At 65.3% G+C, this 12,076-nt stretch overlaps 3 protein-coding genes across 3 annotated transcripts in view; 2 read left to right on the forward strand and 1 right to left on the reverse strand.

The window, feature by feature from the left end:
- The window catches only part of H696_01567 (hypothetical protein), a gene marked incomplete at both ends in the record, with an annotated part of 6,988 nt that extends 503 nt beyond the window's left edge, over nucleotides 1-6,485 (forward strand). Inside the window, 11 exons of the mRNA XM_009495468.1 lie at nucleotides 50-199; nucleotides 310-1,328; nucleotides 1,460-1,662; nucleotides 1,912-2,139; nucleotides 2,271-3,208; nucleotides 3,450-3,544; nucleotides 3,660-4,223; nucleotides 4,488-5,040; nucleotides 5,256-5,607; nucleotides 5,801-6,059; nucleotides 6,220-6,485. Coding sequence (XP_009493743.1) covers nucleotides 50-199; nucleotides 310-1,328; nucleotides 1,460-1,662; nucleotides 1,912-2,139; nucleotides 2,271-3,208; nucleotides 3,450-3,544; nucleotides 3,660-4,223; nucleotides 4,488-5,040; nucleotides 5,256-5,607; nucleotides 5,801-6,059; nucleotides 6,220-6,485 — 4,627 coding nt within the window. The remainder of the gene's footprint in view (nucleotides 1-49; nucleotides 200-309; nucleotides 1,329-1,459; nucleotides 1,663-1,911; nucleotides 2,140-2,270; nucleotides 3,209-3,449; nucleotides 3,545-3,659; nucleotides 4,224-4,487; nucleotides 5,041-5,255; nucleotides 5,608-5,800; nucleotides 6,060-6,219) is intronic.
- A 564-nt stretch (nucleotides 6,486-7,049) lies between these two features.
- H696_01568 (hypothetical protein) lies at nucleotides 7,050-11,800 on the forward strand. The gene is made up of 11 exons (XM_009495469.1): nucleotides 7,050-7,701; nucleotides 7,794-7,927; nucleotides 8,096-8,275; nucleotides 8,585-9,158; nucleotides 9,314-9,528; nucleotides 9,718-9,841; nucleotides 9,929-10,197; nucleotides 10,306-10,728; nucleotides 10,889-11,031; nucleotides 11,168-11,374; nucleotides 11,500-11,800. The coding sequence occupies exons 1-11, from the start codon at nucleotides 7,178-7,180 to the stop codon at nucleotides 11,629-11,631; spliced, it is 2,925 nt and encodes a 974-aa protein (XP_009493744.1). The 5' UTR covers nucleotides 7,050-7,177; the 3' UTR covers nucleotides 11,632-11,800.
- The window catches only part of H696_01569 (hypothetical protein), a 3,172-nt gene continuing 2,872 nt past the window's right edge, over nucleotides 11,777-12,076 (reverse strand). The window contains exon 7 of the mRNA XM_009495470.1: nucleotides 11,777-12,032. Within this exon, the coding sequence (XP_009493745.1) occupies nucleotides 11,924-12,032 (109 nt within the window). The 3' untranslated portion in view covers nucleotides 11,777-11,923. The remainder of the gene's footprint in view (nucleotides 12,033-12,076) is intronic.

Here is a 12,076-nt window from a genome sequence, read left to right on the forward strand (position 1 = left end):
GGAGCCACCACTATGATGGAAATACCTTCCTTGCCACCGGGTCATCCAGCGCCATTAGCGTGTTGCAAATCACCACCAGCTCCGATGGCGTGGCCCACCCCGAAGACATGATCCACCTGAATCTCCCGCCGGTCGGCTTGGCCCGGTCCTGCCTGGCCCTGGCCTTCAACCCCTTCTATCGGCACATCCTGGCCAGTGGGTGCGCGCATGGGGCCTTCCTCTTGCTGTTCCCGCCCTGGCCGAGTCTCACGCCATTTTGCCTCGTCTCTGCCGGCTCGCCGGGTGCCCTCCATCTTGACATCCGCCCAGGGTCGATGGGTTTCGCAATCACTCGACCGTGCATTTGTGGGACATGGAGACCGTGATGCCGCTGCCAAAGGCCCGTCCTGGCCCGATGGCTTCCTGGGCGGGGCCCCATGCCGGCCATGCCTCCGGTGGCCTGGCCTCGGCCCCGGCCTCTGGGGTCCACCACTCGGCTGGGGCTGGGGCTGCCGGCCCCGGCCCGATGGCCGGCCTTCCGGTGTATGACCGCACCGAGTCCATGGCCTGGCTGGACCGGGATACCTTGGTGGCCGGGGCCGCCGGGCGCATCTTGCGCCTGTTTGACCTGCGCCTGGCGGCCAGCGGCCAGCCAGTGGCCGGCGCATGCCGCACGGCCGCCACACTGGGCATCTCGGTCGACCCGCACGGGGCCGGCCATCGATTTGTGTCTCTGGCCCCGCCGGCCGCCAGCCGATCGGCCCTCGGCGACTCCGGTGCCCGGAATGAGGCCCTCTGGTCGGCTTGCTTTTGGGACAGGAGGCGCTTCGACCAGCCGGTGCTGGTGACGGCAATCGCCGGGCCCGAGCGCCTGGCCCCCTGGGGCGATGATGGCACGCTGGACCCGCCGGCCGCCGGGGCTGAGGCCATTGGCTCCGGCGGGTCTGCGGTCCTCGATGACCACGATCAAACCATGGACCCCGGCTCTTCGCGCTTTTGGACCGGTGACAACCTGCACCTCAAGCAGGCCATCCTACCGGCCCCGGTGCCGGTCCACACGGCCTGGCACACCTCGAGGCCGGGCTTGCTGGCCGTCGTGCCGCCCAGCCTGCCGCCATGGAACTCGCGCGGCCTGCCAGCGGCCGGGGTGCGCACCGGTGGCCCCTCCACCGGCGGGCCGCACGATGCCCTCCACCGGTCGCAAATGGCGGCCGATACCCCACCGGAGCTCCGGTGCTGGTTCCTCCACACGGCCCCGGCCGATCCCTATGGCATCGACCCGGCGCTGGCCGATGCGTCTGGCCCCGATGAGCACCCCGATGATGTCGGCCTCCTGCGCGTGTCCTCCGGTATGGGCCCCTCCCCTGAGCCTCTCTTTGCCCCTCTGCCCGTGCCTGTGCTTTTGCTTGTCCCCGGGCCCTGGCACCCTGCCCGGCATTCTCTCTCTCTCACACACACACACACACACACACCTGCTCAGCTGTCGCCCCCCGGCTTCTGATGTGCGATGTGGCCAGTGCATCGGTGGCCGCACCCGCCAATGCCACCGTAGCCGGGGCGTCTGGCCACCTTGCGTCGATCGCACCGCCGCGGCTCGGTGACATTGTGTGTGTTGCGTCGATTCCACAATTGCCCGATGGCTTCCTGGTCCTGGACTCGGCTAGCAACCTGGGAACAATGACCGTATGTCCGAGGCTCCCGCCCCCCCCCCCCCCCCTGCCCTTTTCTCTTTCCTCATTTTCCACCCTTTCCATGGGGGACATTGCTTTGGCCCTTCCCTCCTGCCCACGGTTTCTCTTCCTCGCCTCCCCCCCCCCCCCCCCCACACACACACACACACACACATGGCCTCCCCCTTGCTCATCTGCCTGCCCGCCATCTGGCTTGCTCCCGAACAATGGGCCCACCCTGACGCAAATGTCTCCCTGGCAGCTTCCGACCAGTCGTACGTTGGCCATTTCTCCGGCCGACGAGCTGGCGGTCAACCTGGCCTCGGCGTTTTCCTCTCGGGCGACGCTGCCAGCTGTCGGACCAACTGGCGCGATGTCCGTCACTTCGGAGCTTCGCCTGGCCCTGCTCCAATCCTTCCAGCCATCGAATGACTCCAGCGTGGGTGTCCAGTCGTTGGTGGCCCGCATGCGTGCCGGCTATACGGTTGATGTGCGGTCATGCTGGCCGTCGCCGCTCGCTGCCTCTCGACCCTCACTGACCCTGCTCTTTGTTGGCTCTTTGCCCTTCCCCTGCCTACCCCCTCCTCTCTCCCTCTCCCCCTCTTGGACCCCAATTATTAGCCTCTGCTCAACAGCTCCCTCACACAACTCCCGCCAGGACTGCGAGCCGTCTGGCATGACCTAGCCTGCTCCATCCGCACCGGCTTGGTCATGCTGTCGTATGTCTTCTTCCAGCCCGTGCGCCTGGGCGTGGCGCCGGCCACAACATCGGCCACTGGCGGCTCGGCAGCCGCCCCGGCCGCCTTGGCAACGGCCTCCGGCGCGACTCCCACCCCTTCGGGCGGGTCGTCCGCTTCTTCGGCATCCTCCTCGGTGTCTTCCTCCTCCTCGGTGTCCTCCATGTCGCCCCATCCGTCGCAGGTGACCCTGAACAGCTTGCAGCCGCCGCCCCTGTCCGCCGGAGCTGGGGAGGCCCCTGCCCCGGGGGGGATGGTGGCCGATTTGGCCGGCGGCGTGTCGCCCACCGGCATGGGCGGGGCTTCCGGCGACGCCGCCTCTCCTCGGCTGCTGTACTTCCTCCGGAATGTCCTCGGCCTGCCGGGCGTGTCGACCATCATCTCGCTCGAGGCTGACATCCGCCGAGGTCGCGCGATGGAGACCCCCTGGGAGGAGGCGTCCTGGTGCGACTGGCCTCCCAGCAGCTCGGCTGGCCGGCTGCCCGGAGACATGGCGCCCAATCCCGCGTACGATCGCCTGCTGGACCGATCGGCCTTCCTCGGTCGGCGGAGCCTGGCTCCCTGCCTTCGGGCTGCTGGGCTGACCCGGCTCCGGTGTCTGGCCCTGAACCTGTGCGGCTGGCCGACGGACCTTCCGCCCGAGCTGATCCATTGGCTCGGGTCGCGGGCCTTCGATTCCGGCACGGGGCAGCCCCTTTGGTCAAGTGCACCCGAGCGCCGGGCCGAGCACCTGGACCGCCTGTTTGACTTGGCCCCCTTGGCTCCGGCGACGGCCGAGCAGACTCAAAGCTTCCTCCTGGTACTGGAGCACGCCCTGCGACGGTGCGTCTCGCCTCCCGACACGAATGCCCATCCACACATGTCCTCGCACGGGCCAATGCCTATTTGCTCCCCCATCTGCCTGGGGGATCACGCGCGGATGACCCGGAATATGTCCAGTTTGATAACGGATTGTCCCTCCTTCTTCCTCTTGCTATCTTTCTCTTTTTCTCTCCCTCTCCCTCTCCCTCTCCCTCCATCACTCCATCACTCCCTCTCCTTCCATCGCTCCCTCCCGCCGCAGGCTGGAGGATAACGGCGAGTTTGAGCGCGCCGCCGCCCTGGCCGTCTTCCACAATCAGTTCCCCCGTGCCGCCCTGTCCCTCGAGCGCCATGGCAGTGCGTTGCCCGCCCCGCCTCTGTCTCGCCTGCGTCTCCGGCCACCTCCTTTCCCTGAACGCCTGCCTGCTCCATTGCCGCCATATCTCACACGCCGCCCTTGCCCTCGAGACAGGCCTGCGCAACCGGCTCCTGTCGTCGGCTCTACGGTCGCACCATGCCCTGATGTCGGTCCTGCCGGTGCCCCTTTGTCTCTCCGACAGTCCGCTCTACACGTTCATCGTGGACCTGGCCGGCTCGCCGGCCGACTTGCCCCGGGCGAATGTGACCAGCCAGCCGGATGCCCCGGACCCCGAGCAACAGCCCTGCCCGGTGGGCGATCCCGAGCATGCCGACTATGTCCGGGGGTTGTTGAAATTCGTTCAACTTCAGAGCGCCGTCACCGAGCTGACCGGGCTCGATGAGGCTTCTTCCACCGCCGGGGCAGCCCCAGCTGCGGCGGGCACCGACGATGACACCCCGGTTCTCTCGCCAACGGACGCCTATGTGCTGCACTTCCTGCGCGAATGCCAGCTCCTGGCCCTGCCGCTGGCCGATCGCATCGGGCTTGGCCTGCATCATCTGTCGGATTCGGCCCTCGGCCTTTGGCTGGCCACCCTGGAGGAAGAGTGCCTGGCCACTGGGCGCCTGGAGGCGCTGCTTCTCTGCGGCCTTGGCTCCTCGACACAGCCTCTCGCCAGTGCGTCACTCTCCCCTGCCGGCGCCCAGCGTCCGCCAGGGCCATGTTCCTCCCTTGTTGCCCCCCTCTCTCTCGCTCTCTCTCTCTCTCGCTCTCTCTCTCTCGCTCTTTTGCGCCTGTTCCCCCTTGTCCTGACCCTTTTCCGTCTTACTTCCACACGCCTGCCCCCATGAAACCATGCCCACGCACACACATCACATCGCCTCGAATCGTCTCGCATCGCCTCGCACCTTTGGCACTGACTCGGCCTCCACTTGCCCATAGCCTATTTGAATGCCACCGGTGACATCCAAACCACGGCCATGCTGTCGGCACTGCCTCTGATCACGAACTTCCTCTCGGCCTTGGCCCACTCGAATCCAGTCTGCTCGTTGGCTGCGTCGCCCTTCCTCAGTGACCAGGCCGGTGGGGCGCTTTACCCTCCAAGCGCCGCTGGCCCGGCCCGGTCGCCGCCCGTCGGCCCCGGAGCCGCGCATGGGCCCAAGTCTGCGGCTGCTGCGGCGGCTCTGGCCGCTGCCGCCGCCGTGGGCCCCGGCGGCCCGGGCGCCCTCCTGCCCGCCTTTGTGGGCAATTCCAATCCCGCGTTGCGAGCCATGATGTCCCGCCCGGCGCTGGAGGATGTCTTTCCGGAGTTGGATGTCAGCCGCGTGCCGGGGCTGGCATTCCCCGGCTTCCGGGGCCGGCTACATGCGGACCTGGTGGCCAACCACCGGAATGCCCACCAGTTCCAAGTCTGGATTGACCGGTGGCGCGACCTGCTTGACCGACTGGCCCTCTGGGAGGATCGCGCCCTGTTCGACGGCCTGCTGAAGCAACTGTGCGTCCATCCACACAACCGCGAGACATGCATGCCACCGAGGCTCGCACATGCTCGCGCCCGGTGTGCATTGTCCCCGCCGCCGCCCCTCTGACGCTGACCTGCTGCTCCATCCTCTCTCTCTCTCTCCTCCTCCTCCTCCTCCTCCTCCCGCTTCGCACGCCGGCGCCCTTCTCGGCGCTGAATCCGACGAAATGCCGCACTCGGCCCCAAAGCTACCCCTTCTTCGATTCGATCCCCCGGCCGTTGCAGCTTCGGTGCAACTTTTGCAGTCAATCCGTCTGCCCGCCGGTCTTGTCCCAGGGGATGGCCCCGCTTCCGATCAACTGGCAGCTGAGCTTCGAACGGACCCATGCCATGCCGACCGCCAGTGCATATGCCGGGCCGCAGTTGGTGTCGCCGCGCGGTGGCACCGGCGGGCACTTCAACCCCGACGTCACGCAGGCCATCAAGTTCGCCGAGCAAAAGACCGCCGGCGGCAGCGCGGCCCACCACCGGTCGCCCCTTGGGCACCTTTCCGTCGACGAAACCACCTTTGCCCAGGATGCCCGGCCCTTCACGTACACGGTACGCGGCCCACCCTTGCCGCTGTGCTCCGCCCTCTCCCCCATTGCCGTCCTCCTCTTCCGGGGTGGATAGTGTCTGTCCTGCTTTTCCCCGTCAGCGCATCTGACCTGCTCCTGCCCACCCACCCTCCCTCGCCCACACGCACACACACACACACACACACACCATCACCCTCACCTTCACCTGAGCCCAGTCCCGAGTATGCAACAACAGCTCCTGCAAGCAGGCCCTGGCACGGTGCTCCGTCTGCCTGCACCCGATGGGCGGCATGGTCAGCTCGGCCTGGGTGACACAGGCGCACCCGGCCGGACAATTGCCCGCCCTTTCCAGCTACCTGGCCGGGGCCAGCTCGCCACCCAGCCTGCAGGTGGCCCCGTCAGTGGATGGCGACTCCTCGGCCACAAGCAGCAGGGCCCCGGCCCGGCGCCGCTCCGGCCACCGTGACGCCTCCGGTACATTTCCTCGCCCCCCATTTATTTCCCCGACCCCGTCCCCATCCTGCCTCCCGAGCAACGCCCTTTGCCTGTCGCCGTGCCGTCTTCGCCATCACCCGCCGCTGCCTCCTTCTCCTCCCCCTCCTCCTCCTGACACCCACCCCTCATCCCTCGCCAGAAAACGCCTCCCTCAGTTCCGACACAGCGCCTCCCACCGAGACCGACGACACAGATGCCCTCCCCTCGGCCGAGGAGGAGCACCTCAAACAGGTAAACCGCCTTGCCGAACGCCTGGTCCCGGCCCTGACGCCTCTCGACCAGTGGTTCACCTGGTGCCATGTTTGCCGGCACGGCGGCCACCATGCCCATCTGATGGAGTGGTTCTCGCGCAATGCCGAGTGCCCTGTGGCGGCTTGCCTCTGCCAATGTGCCAGCATCATGTGACTCAATAAACATATGACACGGTGCTCCCCATCGCATTCTCCGCGCTAGACGCGCGCGCTTCGCCCTCGGGCTGGGCTTTTTCATCCTCATCCTCCTGCTCTCGCCAGCTTCCTGCTTTCTCTCTCTCTCTCTCTCTCCGTCTCTCGCTGTCTGTACACGCGTCGTGCCGCCCACCAACATCCATTGCCTGGCGGGGGCGGTTTTTTTTTTTTTACCTCCGTCAGTCTCCGCGGCCCTGGGGCCCTCCCCTGGGGGGCGGGGGACGGGGGCTTGTGCTACTCGATCAAGATCTTTAGCACGGACGCCGTTTCTGCTTTCCTTCGTTCTCTGCGTCTCTCGCTTTTACCTCGTCCCCCGATATGTTTCCATTCATTTCGTCCCCGCACGGATTGAGGGACATGGCTGCGGCGTGTTGGTTCGATGCGCGCCTCCTGCTGGGCGTGTTTTCTGTTTGCGCTTGGCAGCCGATCGGGCCAGCCCCCCGGGTGAACATCGGGCCGAGCTCTCTTCTTTTGTGCCACCACACCCGACATCCCACGCCGCGACCGGCCATCCATCCATCCAGCCAGCCCTCCCGGCCGCCGCGTCCTTTCCTCCGCTCTGCTTCTCCCTCTCAGCCTCCGGTCCCCCTCGCCCTACCCCTCCTCCGCCTGACACCCCTGCCGCACATTGTGCACTACACAGGTGCCGCTATGCCGCCAAGGAGGGCCAAATCCGCCGGCCAGGCAGACTCGGCCGCCGGCCGGCCACGCCAACAAACCCTGCTGGAGCTCAGCAAGCTCGAGCAACAGGCCGTGACCCCTGCCATTCCGGACGAGCCAGCCAAACGACCCCGCCCTGGGGATGTCATCCCACCCATCACTGGGGCTGCGACTTCTCAGGACCAGCCCCGGCGTAGCGCCCGCTCTCGGGCCGCCCCGCGCCGGCTGCTGGCCCGCCTCCAGGACACCAGCCCCGAAGAAGAAGAAGAAGAAGAAGATGATGATGATGATGACACCGACCACGATGACGATGTCACTGATCAGACCCGCCTGGATGGCACCTCCAGCGACTCCGGATCCTCGACTCCCTCCCCCTCGGACGACGAGGATGGGGACAAGGGCGGGGGTCGCGGCCGTCGGGCCGCCTCGGCCGGTGTCGCCGCCGCAACCCCTCCCAAGCCCCGTAAGACTCCGGGGGCCCCCTCTGCCAAGCCAGAGAAGCTCCGGTTCCCGGTGTCCGTTGCTCAGCCCCTTCACTTGGCCTGCCTTTGCCTTCCCCGGCCGGTCGTGGAATGTGCCAACTAACACCATCTGCCCCTGGGCGCAGATCGCTCACCCTGAGCAAGACCTCCAAGATGGAGGACTTCCCCGCCTTCAACCATGAGGACGAGGCGTCCTTCAATCCTCTTCACCTGGCAGCACGCCTGCTCTTGGAGAAGTACCCGGGCCTCCGGGTTACGCGTACGTGCTTTCCCCCCTCCTTGCTCCTCCTCTCCCCCGGCCGGTGTCCCCCCTCCTTGCTCCTCCTCTCCCCCGGCCGGTGTGCTATCTGCCTTCACCTGCGCCCACCTCCGGCCATGCGTGGCTTCTGATGGCTGGATCCGGGCACACTAACCCCGGCTGCTGCAGTTCCCTTCCGAGCGGCCAAAACCAAGAAGAACCCCATCCAATGCCCGATCATGGGTTGCAACAAGGAATTTACCACACACCTGGGGATGAACTACCACCGGCAGTCACACCTCCACTCGCTGGGGGATTTTCTCAGCGCCGCCCACACGCATTTGTCCCTTTCGCCATCTCAACTCCACAGTATGTATCCCCTCTCCAGATCGGAAGAGCACACGCAAAACCAAGAAGAACCCCATCCAATGCCCGATCATGGGTTGCAACAAGGAATTTACCACACACCTGGGGATGAACTACCACCGGCAGTCACACCTCCACTCGCTGGGGGATTTTCTCAGCGCCGCCCACACGCATTTGTCCCTTTCGCCATCTCAACTCCACAGTATGTATCCCCTCTCCCTGCTGGCAGCTACCTCCTCCGAAGTGAAATCACTCATGCTCTCTCTCCCCTCCCCTCGGTTGTCCATATGCTCTCTCGCTCTCTCTTCACAGGCTACCTCACTCGAGTGGGGGACTCCGTGCTGCAGGTGAATTTCGAGGTGACCGGCATGTTTCAGGCCTGTCGGACATTGGATTTCATCATTGGCGAGCATACGGCCGTTGAGCTGGCCTCCCCCAACCGGAAGCGCCCCCGGCCGCGGCAGTTTGCAACGGTCCGCTCGCCGGCCGACCTGATCGCCACCGGTGAATTGGCCGGCACCGGCCTGGCAGACATGTCGCCGGTTGACTCGCAGTCCGGACGGGCACCCCTCCCGCTGGCCCTGCTACAGGGAGTGGTCACCATGACCCGGCCGCAGCTGAACAAGTCCAGCCTGCCCCCGGCCCTGACGTCGATTGTCTTTCATTCACCGGTTCCCCGGGCCACGCGCAAGAATTTGATCGAGCTGGTGTCGCGATCGTCGAAGGTGAATTTGCAGGCGGCTGTCTGGCGCGCACGCCGGAAGCCGGTGGACTCCTTCCATGTGGGCCCGATGGCCGGAACAGCCCCCGCCACAGGGCGCACACCTTTCCCGGGGCTCGTGTGCTCCCGGGGATCGGTCTCGCTGCCGGCATCGGAAACCGTGGCGTACGCCGGACCCTCCTCGCGGCTGCTGATGCGCCTCCGATTGTTGCTTTCGGCGTCTGACCCCCTTTTGCCATGCCTCTCTTTCGGCCCCTGCTTGCCCCCTCTGCTGCTTGCTTCTGCGGAAAAAAAAAAAAAAAAAAAAAAAAAAACAATAGCGCGGTGGCCGACGTCCTCTCGGCCCGGCCAGCCCCCTCCTTCTCGCTGACCTCGGTCGAGACCCTCCCCGGGGCCAAGATCCTCGGCATCAACAACCCGAAGATGGCATATGCACTCCCGCCCCTTTCGGCCCTGTCATTGGATCCCCTCGCCCAGTCGATCGTCAATGCGGGTGGCGACATCCGCTCCCTTGCCTGGGCGCCAGTGGCACATCGTGCGTCTGCCAGGCCCATCTCCCCGCTCCTTCCTCGGGTCCTCCTCTCCTGCCCACAGCCCCCCACTGCTGGCGACAATATCCCATGGCTGGCCTGGTGCTGACACCCTCCGTGCGACGCTGTGCCCATCTCCCCCGGCCCCTCGCCCCCCCCCCCCCCTCTCTCCCTTCCGATACCTCGACACCCAGGCGATCATGCTCCGCTGCTTGCGGTGAGCGCCACCCCGGCGTCACCCTTCACCGACGTCGAGCCGCAGCTGAGCTTCTACGACTTTTGTGACCAGCCGGGCTTGATTCAAATTTGGAGCACCAGGTACTGACTCGCCTTGCGGTCCATGATGCGCTCTCAATCGCGGCCCTGCTAATGCCAACCCCACCCCCATGATGACGCCTCCACCAGCGACACTCCCACTTTGCAGATGTGCATCTCCCACTCCTCGGGCATCTGCTGTGATATGGCATGGTGCCCGGCGCCCTTTGGCTCGGACCTCACGCAAGACCAGCCGCCAGCCGACCCCGACGATCGGTCCACCTTTCCGCGTCTCGGACTGTTGGCATGCGCCTTCTCCGATGGCACGATCAAGATCTTCTCGGTCCCCTGCCCTCGAGCCCTCCAGACATCGTGGACCTCCTTCAATGCCTCGCTTCACCCCACCCTCCGGTGTCCTGGTGCGCACTCCGGCACCCTTTTTAGCCGACTTTTCCAGCGGGCGGAGGGGATGCTGTGCACCCTGCTTCCCTGATTTGTGGCTTACTCTCAGCGCCCTTGTCTGCCAGTCATTGCCCTTGTGCCAGTGCGTGATGTCCCGCTCTCCGGGGTATCGGCCGACGATTTGATCAATGGCCGGGCACCGCCGCATGCGTCGGGCCTTTGCCTTTCCTGGCACACCCACACCGATGGGGCCCTTCTGGCAGCCGGCTTGTCATCCGGCTTCGTGGTGGTTATTTCCCTGGATGCGGACTCGGCGCCGTTGGACACCGCAGACCGGGATCCAGCCTCCGAGGCAGCCGCCACGCGCCGGACCTCCGAGTCGCTGCTGGACGTGGCCGCATGCTTCCGCGCGCACCTCAAGGCGGTCCGGGCGCTGAGCTTCTGCCCCTTCGATGGCACCAAGCTCCTGACCGCCTCCGATGAGGGGGCCACTGCCATTTGGGACATCACCATCCCCAGTGCCCCACTGACCATGACCCGCGCTCGTTGTACGTGGCACCCGGCCAGGCTGGCCATCTCCCGCGACTCTCTGTCGCCCCCATCACCGACGTTGTTGATCTCCCTGCCTGCCTCGCCTTTCTCGCCTCCTCTCCTCTTTTTGTCAACTGACCGGTTTGCTGCGCAACGGGTGGTGTTTGGCATCGCCAGCTATCAGCCAAAGCGTCGGCTGGACCCTCCTGCCCATGGGGTTTTATTATGCCGAGGATTCCTTCCTCAATGTGTGCTCCTTCGAAGACTCGATCACCTCGTTGTCCTTCACTCGGCAACTGGAGCACTCGGGCAGCTTGATGGTGCGCATGCCCTCGCCGACCTATCGACTGTCCTTATCACGCACGCACGCACGCATGCACGCGCAATTACTTTGAGACTGATGTTGCAAGTGTGGAAAAAAAACCATCACACCCGCTGGCACATCTTCTTCCCCAGTCATCGGATGTCTCCACCGATCATGGTGTCATCGCATCGGTCGGCTCCGATGGTGTCCTCCAGGCCATGGTCAACCAGACATACATGCGGCACAAGCTCCCCTCGGTGGCCCTGCTGTCGCTCACCCCCTGCCTGCCGACTCCGGAGCAGCGGACCTCCCAACAGTTTGTTCCAAACCATTGGCGCATGCAATTGGGCATGCGAGAGGTGCTTATTTGCCTCCAGACATACACACACACACACATCCTGCCTGCACACCTCAACGGCCCGCTTCTTTTTCACCTCTCCCAAGGACTGACCATTCCATCATGCGCGGATGACATCCCCCACAGGCGGAAAAACCCTCCAAGGAGGTGGTCTTCCACCCGGGCCAGTGCTGGACGAGCGTTCGCTGGGCCGCAACCGGGCCACTGCTCGCGGCCGGGTCCGGCCTCGGCACGGTGCACATCATTCGGCTAACCTGACGAATACATACCCACACACCCGCAGGGCCCTTCCCCCTCCCTTGGGAGACTCCTGCCGGTTGGAAGCCCGACAGCTGAGTAAATTGCACCACACACTGCCCATGTATCCATCGGAGTAGGAGGGGAGCGACGCGAGGGCAGGAGGCGCAGAATAATGCCGTATATTGCATGCATGCGTGTCTGTGTTTGCTCGTGCATGTACATGCGTGGGCGTGTGCATGATTCGCGGTCGGCGGCTGGCGGGCAGACACATGCGTCTGTGGCCACGCCCCGCTCCGGTGGACGCCACGCATCAATCCCACAGCTTGATGGTGGAATCCCACGAGCAGGTGACCACCTTACTGGTCTCATGCGGCAGCCAGGCGCAATCGATCAACGTATCGTTGTGGCACTTGAGCACCCTGTGGTGTGTGTGAGCCAGGCGCGGGGGGGGGGGGGGGGGGGG

Source organism: Fonticula alba, assembly GCF_000388065.1.
Source record: "Fonticula alba strain ATCC 38817 unplaced genomic scaffold supercont2.2, whole genome shotgun sequence".
Lineage (NCBI taxonomy): Eukaryota > Rotosphaerida > Fonticulaceae > Fonticula > Fonticula alba.